The following is an 18,833-nucleotide window of genomic DNA, read 5'->3' as shown; positions in this document are numbered from 1 at the left end:
AAAATATCACCAAAATATTTCCAATTAAAAAGTTAATTGAAGTTGAATGTTTTTTCAATTAATAAATTAATTGATACAATTAACTTTAATCAAGATAGAAACATTAATTGATACAATTAACTTTTTAATCAAATTCGGAAGACTAAGTCAGTTCAAAAAAGTGATGAACATTTCTTAATTCAAATAAAAACTTTAAGCCATTTCAGAAAGTAATTGAAAATAGTTACATTAAAAAAAATTAGTTGGGGTTTGCATTCAAAATCAATTAAATTTTTAATTGAATCAATTGAAAAATTAATTGAAAATTGCTAATGACATCAATTAATTTTTTAATCAAGAATTTTTTCTATGCCCAATTAAAACTGTGATTGATACTATCATTTTCGTGATTGAAGACATTTCAATTAAAAAATTAATTGGATCAATTAATTTCGTGATTGAATCAGAATTTTTTTTTGTGTGTACTTTATAAAAGAAAATAATTAAAAAGTGGCCCGCCCTGACAAGAATAAAATGTAAAAAGTGTAAGATTTAGTGACACAACTAGAAAGCAGCACTAAAGTATCGGCCATATAAAAACGACAAGTCTGAAATTAGTAACTACTACAAATTTAAGAAATAAGTTCTTCAATGCAAACAATTTCGTTTTAATTATGAATTAATAGTTATAATCTAATATTCTTGTTATAAAAAAATCACGCCAAATATTCTCCCCACAATACCAAAAGTTATTTATGCCTTCAAAACCTATTAAAATTTTAAAGTATACTTTTAGGCATATATGTATTTTGAAAAGTTTATGCATAATTTTAAGATGGCGAATAAATTTCATAACCCATAAAGCCTACCAAGAATGTGTTTATGATGATGTTTTCATTTACATGGGTTGGGGAAAAAAAGGATATAAAACAACAGGAATTTCAATTGAAAGTAAAATTTTGGCTTAGCAAATTTGAAATATTGGTTTGTGGGAGCCATAAATAAAAAACCATTAAAGGGAGAAGGCGATAATTTAATACTCCATAACTTTATTGGCATTTGGGTTTTGGAAAATCTTTGGTTACACATAGATTGGATGGTTGTTATAGGGAAATAAGCCACATTTAGTTCAATTCTCATATTGAACTTGGGGTTTGTTACCCAAAACCCTACAAACTAAAACTAAATTTTCTCTCTAGTTTTAAAAAAATATGGATTTATTAAAATTTTAATGCAAATTTATATAGAAACCTTTTTGCATAATTTGAAGATGATGAATAAAAGGATATGAAAAAAATAGTAAAATTGAGATTTGTTTTCTATAGGCCATAGAGATAATAGACCATTAGATAATGAAGATGACATCCCCTGAATTTATTGGGAATTCAGAAATCCAATAAATCAGAACAATGCCTATTTTACACTGAAAACAATATTGTCGTGAGGTCAAAGATTTCATGTCTTTAAAATACGAATGCAAATTTTGCTTAGCATAGAAGACGCATTTCTCTAATATAAAGTTTTTTTTTCTTGTGCAAAATTCGATAAACTTTTCAATGAGGTCGTATTGTCCTTGTAATTAAGTGATTTGACTTCAAAAGCAAAGCAAAAAATCCTTCAAAAATAGGGCATGTTTCTCAACACTTTATTTTAAAGACATTTTTTACTTGAAACATAGCAATATTTCTATTGGAAGTTGAATCCGAATTTGGAAAATAAGGTTGTCGTTAACTCATTTTTAAAGGACTTTGATAGCATATGAAGAAAAAAAAAGGAAAAAATTAAAATGTGCTTCCTAGAAGCAAGTACACAAAACCAAAATTTAAAAGAGAATTGTGTCTTGAAAGTATCCTTACTTAAATTTTCCGCTTCTTTGGCTCGGAATCAATACCAAAATTTTTAAAGTAAAGACAAAATCTTTGGAACCGGGAATGTTTTTTTCAGTGTACCTACGAACCTAATACGATTTCTTTTTGAACTTATTTCAAAACATTTTAAATTAAACTTTTTTCTTTAGACTTATAAAATATTGAGGCTTTTGAAAGGAAATTTACATAGCACAAATTCATTAAATCATTTTTGTTAAACCTTTAAAGTTAAAGTTTAATTTTTTTCACGTTGTTTTTAGCAGGATAATTTTATGCTCTCCATATATGGCTGACCAATTAAGTTTTTAGTCCACCTTCCTCCAGCCCTACAAAACATTTGTTTCAATTTTTGTTGTTGCTTTATACCTCTGGTTAAGTTCATTGACACATTTCTGTTTGAGCCCAGTTCCAGGATCAACTAAATGGGTTGATTGTGGATGCTGGAATATAAACAGAAAACGTCAACCATCTCACATAGCATTTACATTTGGGTTTAGCCATTTTGAAGTGCAGGACTCTATGTAACATACATATATATGTAAAAAAAACAAAAACATCGTATATTCCCTTCTATTTATAATGTCCCATAACTTCAAAAGTGGTACAACACAAAATTGCTATTATTCGGAACTAAAACCTTAAACTTGAAATCATTTCTTTATATAATTTTGTATAAAAAGGGAACTTCGCAAAAAAGGTGACACACTTATTTTCAAAAAAAGGGACTACACCAGTTTACCTACTATAGAAAAAATTCGTTGCATACTTTTAGGTGTTGCAGGTGTCTGCTTCAACACCTATCACATCTTAATGGGACTTGGGATAAAAATCAAAACCTAATATTACTGTATTAAAGGAATTAATTAAAAAGTAGCATAGCATTATATTGGTCTCACAAAAATCTCCTTCGTTCTTCATGTTTATAACGAATAAAATGATTATGAGTTATAACACTTCTCAAATAAATGAAACATAAGGACTCGTAGTATAGTAAAATACGAGAATGGCGTAAAATTTTTTTTAATACGTATATTTTATACATAGCATTTGATATGGGGGATCCTTTGTCCTCATTTATAAATGCAAGTACATGTACAAGAGTCTATGGACACCCCAGATGCATCATTGAATATTTCCCCACTTAAACAGCCGGCTTTTTGCTTGGCCTTTGCTAGGGTTTGTATTTCTTTTTTTTTTCTCTTTTTAAAAGTGATGAAAATGTAAACATCATTTGATTTTATAAAGCTATGTAGAGTTTTTCATAACAGGGGACTCTGTGCTTTCATTTTTGTTTGTTTATCCTTTTGGAGGGTCCGTTCTTTAATGTGGGATTGCATAAAAGTTATGTACTTTAAAATAATTTTTTTATTGGTGAAATAACTAAGGGGGAAAAAATTAAATGTAGTGTATAGGAAAAAAATTTCTAAAAGTTCCATAAAATGCACTATTTTTCGAATGCTTGATGTCTCCATTTCTTTAGCCTCACATAGAACAATTTCAGTGTATACTTTCAGGCGATACTCGTATCAGCTTGAAAATATCATGATAAGGGCACTGGAAAAGTTCTCACAACAATAATATTAGGCTGACTAAACTCCCTAAATTTAAAATAAATTAATATAGAAGTGGTAGAATATAACAAAACAAGTGGCAAGTCAACAACAGTGATAGATGAAATTTTAAATAAAACAATAAATCAATAAGTATACCACTAACTAACTATTTAACTATTTTTTTTTACGAATTGGGTTAACGCTTTAGTAGACATTTTGATAAAACCTCGCTCAATTCTAATTAAAGCTGTATATTTACTCACTTTATCTCTGTTTAGAGTGAATTTAAATACCGACTCTACATATTCCTTCAAAGATATTATAACGCTAAAGGATCTCTCCAATATAAAGCAAGTGTTAGCTAAATTATCATCTAACCCCCATATTCATAAAAGTTAACGTTAACTTTAAACCTACTATTACCATACAAATTCCTTCGATAAACTGTCAGTAAAATATTATGAATATGGACATAAGTCCATAAGTAAGCTCGATCTTGGGAATTCCAGTTTCCAATTGAGATGTATGTGAAAGAGAACATCTTAATAAAACATTTGAATGTTGGTAGAAAGAAGCTAATTACGAAGAGCAAAACACTATAGGCCTAGAGTTATTCTAATATGAACAAATTGCAAAGTAGTTGAAGAATCTTAATTTGCGCTAGTAAAACAATTTGTAATGATATCCAGTGGAAAGAGAAAAAGAACAGCAGAAAACATAAAACATTTATAATTAATATAAGACATGATAGCCGTTTTAGACGAGTGGTGTTTGGAAGCAAAACACCTCTATGAGTTATTTTTTGAAAAAATTAACCCTTTAGAGTATGAAAAGGAAGCAAAACACCTCTATGAGTATTTTTTTTGCAAAATTAACCCTTTAGATTATGGAAAGGTAAATTATTATAATATGTACTTTAATTTAATTTTTTTTAATCCCGCAAAGCCATTCGCTTTGTTTGCAGGAAATTTTCTTTACTTTACATAATGTACAGTGGTATTCATGTTTTGCTTAAATTATAATTTACTATATTAATCTTTGATCTTCTCCATATTGAGTAGATAGTGTCAGCAGATAGTTACTTCGAACATTTAGTAGACTTTCTTCCTGCATAAAGTTCCGCAATATCCTTTTCCCATGTTGTACGTCATTATCCTGTGTGTTATTCTTCTTGTTCATTAGTAATTTGATTATCCTGTTTTGAGATGTCTGTAAGGATCTGCAATAAGGCGCGTTCCCCCAAGCAATAATGCCATACACGCAAAAAAATAATTCTTTCCTCCCAAACGAAATTTTAGACAAACAAAGTTCGTTTCTCATTTGCTTTTCGCTGTAAGGAAGTGCATTTGGAAGAAAAGGATATACTTTTTGTGATAAATGTTTATTCTTTTCCAGGATGTAAAAACAATTTCATAAAGACAAACTAAAAAAAAAAAAAAAAAAAACATTGTTTTCTTGCTAATTGCATTTTCCCTCACGTAGTAGTATATTAAATTTTGAACTGTAAAATGTGTCTTATTAAAGACCTAAATTCAGAAAAGAACAGTGTTTGATATAAACGAAATGGACTGTGTTGTTGTTTCAAAAATAACTTTTTTTATTGAAAAAATAAAAATTTTGTAACAAACGAATTTTTTTGGTGTTAAAAGTTTAAAATTTCGAAGCAATTCAGAAAAAGCTCTAACAAAAGAAAAACGTTTTCGGTACACGTTTTTCAAACGTTTTTTTTTTTCTTTGCGTGTACCTTATGTATGATTCACAAAGTGAGAGATACGCTTGTTTGACTACATTTATCAGAGCACTATTCTTTAAATGGAATAAAATATAAGCCCATTTTTTAGTTTCTTATGTATTTGATCTATTTGTGCTTTCCACTTAAAGATACTACCTAAATGCAAAGAAAAAAACGTTTGGACAATGTGTACCGAAAACGTTTTTCTTTTGTTAGAGTTTTTGAATTTCTTCGAAAATTGTAAACTTTCATCACCAAAAAAAATCGTTTATTACATTTTTTTTTTTTTTTTTAATAAAAAAAATTATTTTTGAAACAACAACACAGTCCATTTCGTTTATATCCAGCACTGTTCTTTTCTGACTTTAAGTCTTTAATAAGAAACATTTTACAGTTCATAGTAAAAATTTAATATAGTAGTATGTAATGTTGTTTTTTTGGGAATCTTCCGAATATATCTGGAATATATGTAAAAAAATATATTCCAGATATATTCGGTCGAAACAGGGATCAAACCCACGACCCTTGGCATGTAAGGTGGACGTAGCAACTACTGCTCCACGGTGCCCAACTAAATGTTTGTTTCTGTTAAATAAAGTTTGTTTAAACTGCTCGTGGGCGCCGCAATCTATGCTATATAAATATAACTTATATGGATAATTGTCTATTGATGACCATAACAGCTACATAGCTCAGTGGATAGTGTGTTAACGTACAAATTGCATGGTCCGCGGTTCGAATTTCCGTCCAGGCAAAAGGTAAAATTTAAAAAAAAATTTATAAAATCGAATAATTTCTTCTACATTGTTTGTATTACAGAAGAAGGTGCTAAGAACTAAAAATCGAATAATTTCTTCTACATTGTTTGGATTACAGAAAAGGTGCTAAGAACTAAAAATCCTCCTGGAAGTGAGAAAAATGTAAGGGAAAATTCAATTAGCCAGAAAAGATTGTTTTTTTTTTTTTGAGTTAGTCTTTATGAAATAGTTTTTACACCCTGGAAAAGAATAAACGTTTATAACAAAAATATATACTTTTTTTCAAATAAACTTCCTTGCAGCGAAAAAGCAAATGAGAAACGAACCCTGTTTTTCTAACATTTCGTTTGGGAGGAAAGAATTATTTTTTTGCATGTAAAGGGTGATTTGTTAAGAGCTTGATAACTTTTTTTTAAAAAAAACGCATAAAATTTGCAAAATCTCATCGGTTCTTTATTTGAAACGTTAGATTGGTCCATGACATTTACTTTTTGAAGATAATTTCATTTAAATGTTGACCGCGGCTGCGTCTTAGGTGGTCCATTCGGAAAGTCCAATTTTGGGCAACTTTTTCGAGCATTTCGGCCGGAATAGCCCGAATTTCTTCGGAAATGTTGTCTTCCAAAGCTGGAATAGTTGCTGGCTTATTTCTGTAGACTTTAGACTTGACTTAGCCCCACAAAAAATAGTCTAAAGGCGTCAAATCGCATGATCTTGGTGGCCAACTTACCGGTCCATTTCTTGAGATGAATTGTTCTCCGAAGTTTTCCCTCAAAATGGCCATAGAATCGCGAGCTGTGCGGCATGTAGCGCCATCTTGTTGAAACCACATGTCAACCAAGTTCAGTTCTTCCATTTTTGGCAACAAAAAGTTTGTTAGCATCGAACGATAGCGATCGCCATTCACCGTAACGTTGCGTCCAACAACATCTTTGAAAAAATACGGTCCAATGATTCCACCAGCGTACAAACCACACCAAACAGTGCATTTTTCGGGATGCATGGGCAGTTCTTGAACGGCTTCTGGTTGCTCTTCACTCCAAATGCGGCAATTTTGCTTATTTACGTAGCCATTCAACCAGAAATGAGCCTCATCGCTGAACAAAATTTGTCGATAAAAAAGCGGATTTTCTGCCACTGATTTTGGTAATAAAATTCAATGATTTGCAAGCGTTAGGTTAAAGTGGCAGCCCGATTAAGATTCAGGCTCACTTAGACTATTCAGTCCATTGCGTTGCTCGTTAGTAAGTCTATTCATGATGAAATGTCAAAGCATACTGAGCATCTTTCTCTTTGACACCATGTCTGAAATCCCACGTGATCTGTCAAATACTAATGCATGAAAATCCTAACCTCAAAAGAATCACCCTTTATAATGACCCGTAAGTATTTGTAAGTATCTATTCGAGATTTACATTCGTCATTGGACGAATCATTGAAGATTTAAATTATGCAGACAGCTCAGATCGTGAAATGTAATATTGATATTGATGTTGTTTCTGTGCGCCGGTTTAAAGGGCATTATTTTAGTCTTTTTCGATATTGTATCGAATTCTGTTTGCATTACCTTTTCAGCAACAGATAAATCTTTATGAGTGACTATTACAGCTGTGTAGTCTGCGTACGCAAATACCGTCATATTTTTTTTAGAATATTCCTCATATCATTTGTATATAATATGTTAAGTAATGACCCAAGTTAAGACCCTTGTACAAATAGTGTTTTATGCGGATGGATTGACTTCCAGTAAGGATTTAATGATCAAATTTCTACAACATTTTTAAATCTTTTCTCTACCCCCAATGGGTTAATTAAGGATTAAGCATATAACCACCTATCTATCAGAGTTATTTGCAGAACACAACTAATGGGCTCAGTTACAAAGAAGACAAAAAACGAAGAATAATGTGCATAAACGCATAAAATTAAAACATTCGTAGTATTAATCATATCATGCATGAAGTCTTTGTGAGATTAGGAGAGAGGACGAAAAACAAGAAACAGGAAAATCACAAAAAAAAACTGGAAGAAGAAAACAAAATGCTGACGCATAACTAAAATGCTTCTATTAAATCGTTGTGGCTTGTCTTAGCATTCATTAACGGAGATATAAAGACAAGTTGGCTTGCACATGCAATCTCTCCCTTTTCACCAGGAATGACCAAACAGTTATGAAATCATAAAACAAAAAAATATATAAATATAAAACAAACATTTCTAAGATTCTAAAATATTTTAGAGCGAGAATAAATTGTTTTCAGTAAAAAGATTTTATATCCAAATTTTATTATCCAAATTTCAGCAATGAATTTTTCCAGAAATATATATCTAGGGGATAGAATTATTTTGCAAAGAGACATTGATAAGAGGTTGGAGGCCCAATGTTATTTTTCATTTTTTCTTAAATCAGTTTTTGCAAGGCATAGTTTGGGCCACCATGTACATATTGGGAAATTCTGAAATACTTTTGAAAATATACTCAATATCTTTCAAGGGGAAAACTAGCTTGTCAACTATTGCAACAGTAAAATTAGAGTTGGAAAGTGTTCTTCAATTCTCTTCAATTAAATCTTCCTTTCTTAACTACAACTCAATCTAAACCATTCTAGCCATACGTTTAGGTTAGATTAGGTTAGGTGTCAGCCCGATGTATTAGGCCCACTTCGACTATTCAGTCCATTGTGAAACCGCATAAACCATACGGTAGGCTGTCCATTACATCTCTTTTAAAGAGAACGTGTTCTCTTTTTGTGTTCGTATCTTTTTGTTCACTTTCTTTTTTTCGTGGCGTATTTTTATGTCCAACAGTGCTCTTTATGTACTCTATTTCAAAAAAAAAAATCCTAGATTGATGGAATTTTATTTATTTAGTAGGAATTCGCCACAATTGTTCGCCACTATTTGTTTACTGGGTTAAATCTGTTGACAAATTAAAGGCCAGAACACAAATGCGACGTTTCGACGTACGGCGTAAAAATTAGAAACATATGCAATTGAACGTACGACGTAAATACGCCAATACGTTGTTGTCGTCAATTTATTTTGTTTATTTTTTAAGAAAATGTGATTCTAATTAATTATTTAATAAAGAATTTTTTTATTGTAAACTCTTTTTTAGTTAAAATGTTCTCTTTTTTTAAAGCGAAAGTTCTCTTTTGAAAATTATCCATATGGAAACCCTACCATACGGTTTAATGTGCCCCCTTATGGAAAAAAGCTTGACCAACCCAGCTCCTTTGGGAATATTTAACTGATGATACATAAATACTGTAATTAAATAATTGCATGTTTTTTTTTCTTGCTGGTCTTCTCTACCACATAAAACGATGAAGTCAACATATAAGAAATGCCAAGAATTATGTTTATTGCACACTTCAGGGAAAATATATACGGATTGTTAACATAAGCTTAACATAGCTTCAGGGATGCTAGTGTTTATGTTGCATATCGACGACGGGTATAGTAGTGTTAGCGTTGAGAATCAGTATAAAGTGGAACAAAAAGTGTCATTTAAAATACAAGGTGGCAACTACATTCAAAAGAGTGGCATATGTATATCTTAAAAAAAATTGAATGTGAAGTAGCTTACCATTCAAGGCGTGTTTCTGTGATATAAAGTATTTTTGTTTTTTTCAAAGTTTTCAATGGAACTGCCTCACTCTTTCAGTTATAAGATTCGGCATCTTCCGATAAAGAAAATTCTTTTGAACTGAGGTCAACTTGTGCTAACAGAATATGAAGCCGATCTTCAATAATATGAAAATTGTCTCTAAATTCAACGACATTATTTAACTTGTTTTATAGTTATGTTAAAAAAGCATTTAAAGGCACCTTTTTATTGAAGTTCGACCTTGTAATTTATATCTGAAGTTAAGTTTGTATTTAGAAATTTAAGTTGTGAGTAGCACTTTTAAAAATAACTTTGGACCACATGATAAAAAGAACAGAAAAATCGAAAAAGTTCAGACTAGTACGCAAAACTTAAATTTAAACAAGTATATACGGCCGTAAGTTCGAATCTTATGTACCCTCCACCATGGATTGCGTAGAAACTTCTACGAAAGACTGTCATCCACAATCGAATTACTTGGGTTGTGGTATCTTAAAACTTGCTAACACCGTTTTCTAAATTGTGAACTAGTCCATACGTGGTATATATTAGACCAAAAAGGTATGTATAGGTAAGTCTACAAAAAATTACGAATCGATATGGACTTTTGCATGGTACGTAAAGAGCCAGCATTTAAATATGGGGGCTATGTACAATTATGAACTTGATATGGACCAATTTTTGTGTGATTGGGGATCGTTTTATCTGAGGGCTATATATAACTATATACCGATATGGACCTAGTTAGGCATGGTTGGTAACAGCCATATACTAACACACACAATGTACCAAATTTCAACTGACTCGGATGAAATTTGCTCCTCCAAGAGGCTCCAAAACCAAATCTCGGTATAGGTTTATATGGGGGCTATATATGATTATGGACTGATGTGTACCACTTTAGGCATGGTTGTTAAATATCATATACTACCACCACGTACCAAATATCAACCAGATCGGATGAATTTTGCTTCTCCAAAAGGCACTGGAGGTCAAATCTGGGGATCGGTTTATAGGGGGGCTATATATAATTATGGACTGATATGAACCAATTACTGCGTGGTTGTTGGATTCCATATACTAACATCATGTACCAAATTTCAGCCGGATCGGATGAAATTTGCTTCTCTTAGAGGATCCGCAAGCCAAGTCGGGTGATCGGTTTATATGGGGGCTATATATAATAATGGACCGATGTGAACCAATTTTTGTATGGTGGTTAGAGACCATATACTAACACCATGTACCAAATTTCAGTCGGATCGGATGAAATTTGCTTCTCTTAGAGGCTCCGCAAGCCAAATTGGGGGATCAGTTTATATGGGGGCTATATATAATTATGGACCAATGTGGACCAATTTTTGCATGGTTGTTAGAGACCATATACTAACACCTTGTACCATATTTCAACCGGATGGGAAGAAATTTGCTTCTCTTAGAGGATCCGCAAGCCAAATTTGGGTGTCCGTTTATATGGGGCTATACGTAAAAGTGGACCGATATGGCCCATTTGCAATAGCATCCGACCTACATCAATAACTACTTGTGCAAAGTTTCAAGTCGATAGCTTGTTTCGTTCGGAAGTTAGCGTGATTTGAACAGACGGACGGACGGACTCAGAATTTCACCACGACCTAGAATGTGTTACAAACGGAATGACAAAGTTAATATACCCCCATCCTATGGTGGAGGGTATAAAAAGAATAGCCTCTCAAAGTGCAAAAGATTATACGATGATCAACAATTTTCTTTATTGTAAACAAATTGTTTTTTATTGAGGTCTGCACAATTACATTTGTAGTTGCAGAGTATACATGTATTTGCTTTATGAGTACACCTCATCGAAGTGACGCAAAACAATTGAGCAACTGAAGTACAGTTTGAGAAATACAAAGAACAGCTGAGAAATACTCTAGTTACCATGTGAAGTGAACAAAATGCATGTATAACTCTTTCTCTGGTACTTTCTTAATTTTTCAGTGTAGACAAAGGTCATTGATACAGTTCTCTTTTTTTTTTCAAAATTAATGTTAAATCTCTTTCATATGGTCATTGGATCTTTGAATATTGCAACAAGTATGTTCAGATTATGGTTCTTAATATCATGAACTAGTTACCGAGGTTTTACCTGCTCTTATTTCTACTGATGGCGGATGAAAGGATGAGAATGAAATTGAAAATAAAGTAAACTGAATTTAATGTGAGGAAGTCATTGACTGACCCATCTCAAAGGTCTTCTGTAAAGCCCAATGATATGGAATGGAGTTGAGGCTGGCTGGTGTGTCAGCTCAGCAAGTCCCAGCAAGAAATACAAAAATATTTGCAATTTTTGTCCATGGCTAAAGTTTAGTTTACATTGACTTTTGCAATGTTGGTGATGGCAAAAGAAAAAAAAGAAAAACGAAAAGTGCTGAACATATGAGCTGATACATATCTTTAAGCGTAGCTTACCCCCTATCCAAAAAAAAAAAAACAAACACAATGCCAATGGACTTTTGGCGTCACTTTTCGTTTTCTGCATTCATCGTTCATCCGTTCCAAGTCCATAACAAACAACCAGCCGGCAAGTCAGTCACCAAAACAAAGTCTCAAATGACCATTACATTACGGCTGCCCTTGGCCAATGTTCAATAGGTTGATGAGTGGTCATCTTAGATCTACTCCAAGCTATTTCAAGAGATTCTTTCTTGTGTCTGGATTCTTGTTGAGATGTCCAAGTCATATTTTGCTTTTTGTTTTTTGTTGTGGCTTCATTCCTCCATTTAACAAACAATACTGGAGTTTGGCCTAGAACAGTGTCATCAGTGTCGGGAGCTGTCCAACTAAACGCAGTCTCAACACAATTGTCCGCGCTTTCAAGATGAAATGTATCATAACAAATTGAATGGGAATTATTAAAGATATCATAAAGTCACAAAAAAAGAGTCAAGCTGAAAGCATAGACAGGAAAGGCCTTAGTAATGGACTGGAAGAGTAAGATCAAACTCGTGGATGGGTGGACGCATGGATGGATGGATGGATGGATAATTCTGATGTGATATTTTTTTTTGTGCGTTTTATGTTTGATGGGTTATGCGAGCCCTCCGCCAACTCCTCGCTTGGCCGTCCTTTGTTTTTCAATTGTGTTGTTTTCATATATCCAACCCAGCAAAGGAGTGTGCCTTACACTCTATGCTACCTCGTCTTTTCGCCTTTGCCTTATTTTATGCAGAACTGACCTCGCTAATAATGCTCGAGTTGATTGTTATTTTCGTGTTATTTTTTGCTCTCTGTTCCCTTTTGGAATTCTGTTACTGCTGCCGCGCCGCGGTATGGCAGAATTTTGGTCATTCACATTTGCAATTTTGTTCGGGCGATTTGCTGTTGAGTTTTATGCCGTTTTGATTGTCACGTTTGTATTCTTTTTGTGGCCATTGAGACGATTTCTTGATTTCAGAAGAAAACAACCGGAAATACATATCAAGTTCTGTGTAATGATGATGAGCATGAGCTATGCTCTTGCTGCATGATGAAATATCATTGTTTGATGATAATTAAATTTATATTGGGGTTATGGAAAAATTTGTATTGGACTCAATAAGGAAATATTTTCTTTGTAAGGGGAACTATTCAACAATTTTCAATCAAACAAAGACAAAAAAACAACAAAAAACCCCAAAAAGATCTGTACTTAGTTCGCGAAGGTACATTGCTCTCAAAGACATTTAACTAAACATTGGCATACTTAAAGAATTTTGAAAATGTATCAAATATGTCGTAGGGACAACACGGAACTTAGTTGACTCAAAAGGTTCCAAATAAAAAACTACAAAACCTTATCAACGAGATAAATCGATTTTTGCGGAAAGCCCCCAAGCGGAGAGACCACTAATTAAAGCTACAAAATTGGCAACGTGGTTGTTCAGTTGCCGGCTTGCCATCACCACAAGGAGGAAAGTTGTCATCGCTGGTGTTATGTGTTCAAATTTTCAATTGACCTGGTGGATGGTTTCTGAGATAGATGAGTGGACACCCAAGACTAGATCGACGGATGGGCCACCAATGATAACACAAATTTAAGTTAGTGGTAGAGACAATGTTTTTAAAAACAGAATTGAATTGTCCATTGTCCAAAGAAGCGTCAACTCTTAATAAGGCTTCCCTCATGTAGAAAGTAATGTTCACTTCATCATCTCCTTGCTTTTTTTTGCCACTCTTTTGCAGCTAATTAAAAAATGCGTAACACAGAGGTAACACTTTTAAATTTCAAAGTAAACACAACCGGCAAAAAATATACCATGATCCTCTCGGGGTTTAGGGCAGACCAGCCCAAGGGTAAATAGCATTGTTGTGGCGGCAGTGGTGGCACCAACAAAGCAGTAGCAACAGTAAAAATTAACGTTATTAATATTCGTCGTTAATGTTCAGCAACTAAATGAGCAACGAGGAAAGAAGAAAGAGTTGAGTTTGTCTGTTCCCTTTGGTAATTCGATAGGTTCATCATTAAGCGATGGGACAAAGGTTTGTGGCTCCACTCCCCAACAAACTGATATTGAATACCAAAATAAATATCCACTACCCAAAAACAAAACAAAGAGAGTCCATAAATCCATATTCTTGGAGTTTATAGGAAAAAAAGTCGGTGGCATTAGCTTTGGAGAATTCATATAGAAAAACATAACAGAAATCATGAGCATCCCGAGATGCATCCATCCATTCGATCATCCATCTCTGTAGGTTTGTAGGAAGGAGTGGTCATGGGTTCATTCGTTTCGTTTTTTCCACTAATTGCCTTGAAGTTGTGCGTGATTTTGCGTAATTATATAACTTGGCTTCTGTAGTGTTGTTGTTCTTGTAGTTGCCTTTGGTATTCGTTTTTTGTGAAATTTGTTATTTGTGTGTTCTCTCTCTCTCTCTGAGATGGGCTAATTGATTTTTCAGCCATGATTAATGGCCCATTATTTGGTAAGAACATACTTGGACTCTTTATGTAGCTTTCTCCTCCGTTCCACTCAACGCATGAGTGTATTATTGAGAAGAAAACATATTTAATATTTACTTACTTAATTTTTGTTGTTTAAATTTCATACGAAAGAGGTGTTGAAATTCTCTTGGTTATTTATTTCAATATAATGTTTGCACTTACCTAGAATGAAACAAAAAAAAAAAACATAAATGGAAATTAATGATTTTTTAAATGACACCTTAGGGGTTAATAAAAATATATGTTAAATAATTATTTTAGTAATTTAAATTTATGGTGAATACACAGAAAAAAATATTGTTTGTGTTTCATAACAAAATAATTGATCTAACTAATTTTTAATTGAAATTGCTTCAATCAAGGGAATGATAAAATTCACCGTAATCACATAAGAAATTAATTTGTGTTAGCCAAAATCGATTTTCTTGATAGTGGCAATATAAACTCATATTTTCTTAATCTACAATCTACGAATAACCGACTTTTTATATTGGAAAAACTTATGTATGCTATCAACCCACAATTTGGTGGCTTAGAAAAAAGTTTCATCAGGTTTGAACATAAAGAGAACTCTTTAGGAGAACTCTCCACACACGATATCCTAGAGTTATATGCACAGAAATTTTGCGTTACTGCACTGATTGCGAAGTTCACAAACGTTTTTATGAAATTTTCCAAAGCCAATGACTTATTTATTCTAAGTGCATCTCAACTAAACGTTGGTATGACCTTACAAATAAGTTCAATGCAAATTAAGAAGACACAAATACACACAAAAACAGAATCCTTTCCTCGGAAACGAAATTTAAGATCAAAGAAATTTTATTAGACAGGAAAGTTAGGATAGGTGCAGTGGCTGTCCGATATTTTAGCCTCACTTAGACTATTCAGTCCATGGTGAACTTCTCTCTCTCTCTCTCTCTTCACTGACAAGGGACCTCCTTCTTATAGTCGAGACCGAAGGGTGTTTCAAATTACGACATAACCACTATAGAGAAGCTTTAATACACTCACAAATGCCATCGGTATAGCTGAGATTGGTTAAACCATGGCTAATTTAAGACAGATTTTTTTTATTGAGCCTTTTTGTGTTACAATGACTTACAAGTTAATTTAATTTAATTTAATTTAATTTAATTTAATTTAATTTAATTTAATTTAATTTAATTTAATTTAATTTAATTTAATTTAATTTAATTTAATTTAATTTAATTTAATTTAATTTAATTTAATTTAATTTAATTTAATTTAATTTAATTTAATTTAATTTAATTTAATTTAATTTAATTTAATTTAATTTAATTTAATTTAATTTAATTTAATTTAATTTAATTTAATTTAATTTAATTTAATTTAATTTAATTTAATTTAATTTAATTTAATTTAATTTAATTTAATTTAATTTAATTTAATTTAATTTAATTTAATTTAATTTAATTTAATTTAATTTAATTTAATTTAATTTAATTTAATTTAATTTAATTTAATTTAATTTAATTTAATTTAATTTAATTTAATTTAATTTAATTTAATTTAATTTAATTTAATTTAATTTAATTTAATTTAATTTAATTTAATTTAATTTAATTTAATTTAATTTAATTTAATTTAATTTAATTTAATTTAATTTAATTTAATTTAATTTAATTTAATTTAATTTAATTTAATTTAATTTAATTTAATTTAATTTAATTTCATTTAATTTAATTTAATGTAATGTAATTTAATGTAATTTAATGTAATTTAATGTAATTTAATTTAATGTAATTTAATTTAATTTAATTTAATTTAATTTAATTTAATTTAATTTAATTTAATTTAATTTAATTTAATTTAATTTAATTTAATTTAATTTAATTTAATTTAATTTAATTTAATTTAATTTAATTTAATTTAATTTAATTTAATTGAATTGAATTGAATTGAATTGAATTTAATTTAATTTAATTTAATTTAATTTAATTTAATTTAATTTAATTTAATTTAATTTAATTTAATTTAATTTAATTTAATTTAATTTAATTTAATTTAATTTAATTTAATTTAATTTAATTTAATTTAATTTAATTTAATTTAATTTAATTTAATTTAATTTAATTTAATTTAATTTAATTTAATTTAATTTAATTTAATTTAATTTAATTTAATTTAATTTAATTTAATTTAATTTAATTTAATTTAATTTAATTTAATTTAATTTAATTTAATTTAATTTAATTTAATTTAATTTAATTTAATTTAATTTAATTTAATTTAATTTAATTTAATTTAATTTAATTTAATTTAATTTAATTTAATTTAATTTAATTTAATTTAATTTAATTTAATTTAATTTAATTTAATTTAATTTAATTTAATTTAATTTAATTTAATTTAATTTAATTTAATTTAATTTAATTTAATTTAATTTAATTTAATTTAATTTAATTTAATTTAATTTAATTTAATTTAATTTAATTTAATTTAATTTAATTTAATTTAATTTAATTTAATTTAATTTAATTTAATTTAATTTAATTTAATTTAATTTAATTTAATTTAATTTAATTTAATTTAATTTAATTTAATTTAATTTAATTTAATTTAATTTAATTTAATTTAATTTAATTTAATTTAATTTAATTTAATTTAATTTAATTTAATTTAATTTAATTTAATTTAATTTAATTTAATTTAATTTAATTTAATTTAATTTAATTTAATTTAATTTAATTTAATTTAATTTAATTTAATTTAATTTAATTTAATTTAATTTAATTTAATTTAATTTAATTTAATTTAATTTAATTTAATTTAATTTAATTTAATTTAATTTAATTTAATTTAATTTAATTTAATTTAATTTAATTTAATTTAATTTAATTTAATTTAATTTAATTTAATTTAATTTAATTTAATTTAATTTAATTTAATTTAATTTAATTTAATTTAATTTAATTTAATTTAATTTAATTTAATTTAATTTAATTTAATTTAATTTAATTTAATTTAATTTAATTTAATTTAATTTAATTTAATTTAATTTCATTTCATTTCATTTCATTTAATATAATTTAATATTACTTTTTGATTTTTCGGTAATGTTTCCCTGTCATTTTGTTACCGTCCGTTCACGATTTTGGAATGTAATTGTTTCTATTAGTGTTAGGTAAAAGTTTCGGGAGCAAATGTTCAAATAGTGAAGTAATGACAAAATGAATATAAACAAACAAATTTCTACGAAATAATTAAAAAAAAAAACTTAAAATTTTTTTTCTACTTTACGATTCCATATCGAAACAAAAATCGTGATGTCCAGTTAATATAATAGAAACTAAAATTTTAAATAGTCAGGCCTATTGTTATTGGTAAGTTTTTATTTCTTTTTCGTATAAAATAATAACACTTCATGTTGCTGCACTTCATTTTTATTGATTTCAAGAAAAGTTTTCTACATCTGGGTTCTAGGGGTAATGAGGCGTATACGTTGGGGCTTAGTACAATATTGGAGTAGAAGTCGTGTTGCGACCATTAATACTTCCTTAATTGAAGTTCGCAGTTAGTTAAAGCGGCATCGTCATCATCATTATACATATGTATGTAGCGAGTATTCGTCGCCGGTCGTTATAGAGTAGTCACATCATCAGCTTTCCGCCTTGAAACGTCGTGCAGCATGCGTTTTATGAAGTTCGTTGGGACTTTTGTAGAGTAAATTTGATATAAAAAATGGAAAAAAGAAAACAATAACACAACAACACTAAGGAATACAACTAAAAAAAAACAAAACAAAACACCAATGACAATAACACCAACAACAGCATGTAGGTATTGTATAAGAAATACAATGAATGCTTAGTACTTTGGCATAATTATCGCTGCAACGTGCAGTGAATGCATTTAATGCAGCCAACCAACGAATCAGTAAACCAGCCAGTCAGCTAGTCAGGCAGGCAGGCAGGCAGTCATCTAGGCACGTCGGATAATAGTATTACGCCGTAGAATATCATCAAAACAAAGAAATGCCCAACAGGCCATCGTAGTAAAATAGTAAGGAGAAGACGTCTCTTCTACTGGGGCAAAAAACAAAACTACACACAACACAGCAAACATATACCATAGACCAACCCACCAAGGAACCGAGATCAAGCTGCCAAACATAACTTTTTTCTCTTCAAAGCAAAAAAAAAAAAAAACAAAACCAAAAGCCCACAATAGTAATAACAGCAACAACAACAAAATGAAGACAGAACTCATAAGATAAACGTTTACACGTTCCCCTGAAACTATAGCAAAACTACACAAGAGAAAAAAGAAATTACTGAAACGAAATCAAAAGAAGAAAAAAAGATGACGAGAACAATAACAAAATCTGAAGAAAACTCTAAACAAAA

The 18,833-nt window shown here is 29.7% G+C and overlaps 1 protein-coding gene across 4 annotated transcripts in view; it reads right to left on the bottom strand.

The window, feature by feature from the left end:
* Positions 1–18,833, bottom strand: part of Glut4EF (Glucose transporter 4 enhancer factor) — an 886,996-nt gene that overhangs the window by 56,350 nt on the left and 811,813 nt on the right. Inside the window, exon 5 of one of the 4 annotated variants that reach the window (XM_075290913.1) lies at positions 11,299–14,625. The exons of the other annotated variants lie outside the window; for them this stretch is intronic. Within the exon in view, the coding sequence (XP_075147028.1) occupies positions 14,599–14,625 (27 nt within the window). The 3' untranslated portion in view covers positions 11,299–14,598. Of the gene's footprint in view, positions 1–11,298; positions 14,626–18,833 lie in introns of those variants that run through there. 4 annotated transcript variants of the gene reach the window in all.

This window comes from Haematobia irritans, chromosome 1, assembly GCF_050003625.1.
Source record: "Haematobia irritans isolate KBUSLIRL chromosome 1, ASM5000362v1, whole genome shotgun sequence".
NCBI classification, from domain to species: domain Eukaryota; kingdom Metazoa; phylum Arthropoda; class Insecta; order Diptera; family Muscidae; genus Haematobia; species Haematobia irritans.
Note: the sequence above shows the minus strand (reverse complement) of the source record. Positions and strands in the feature narration are given on the sequence as shown.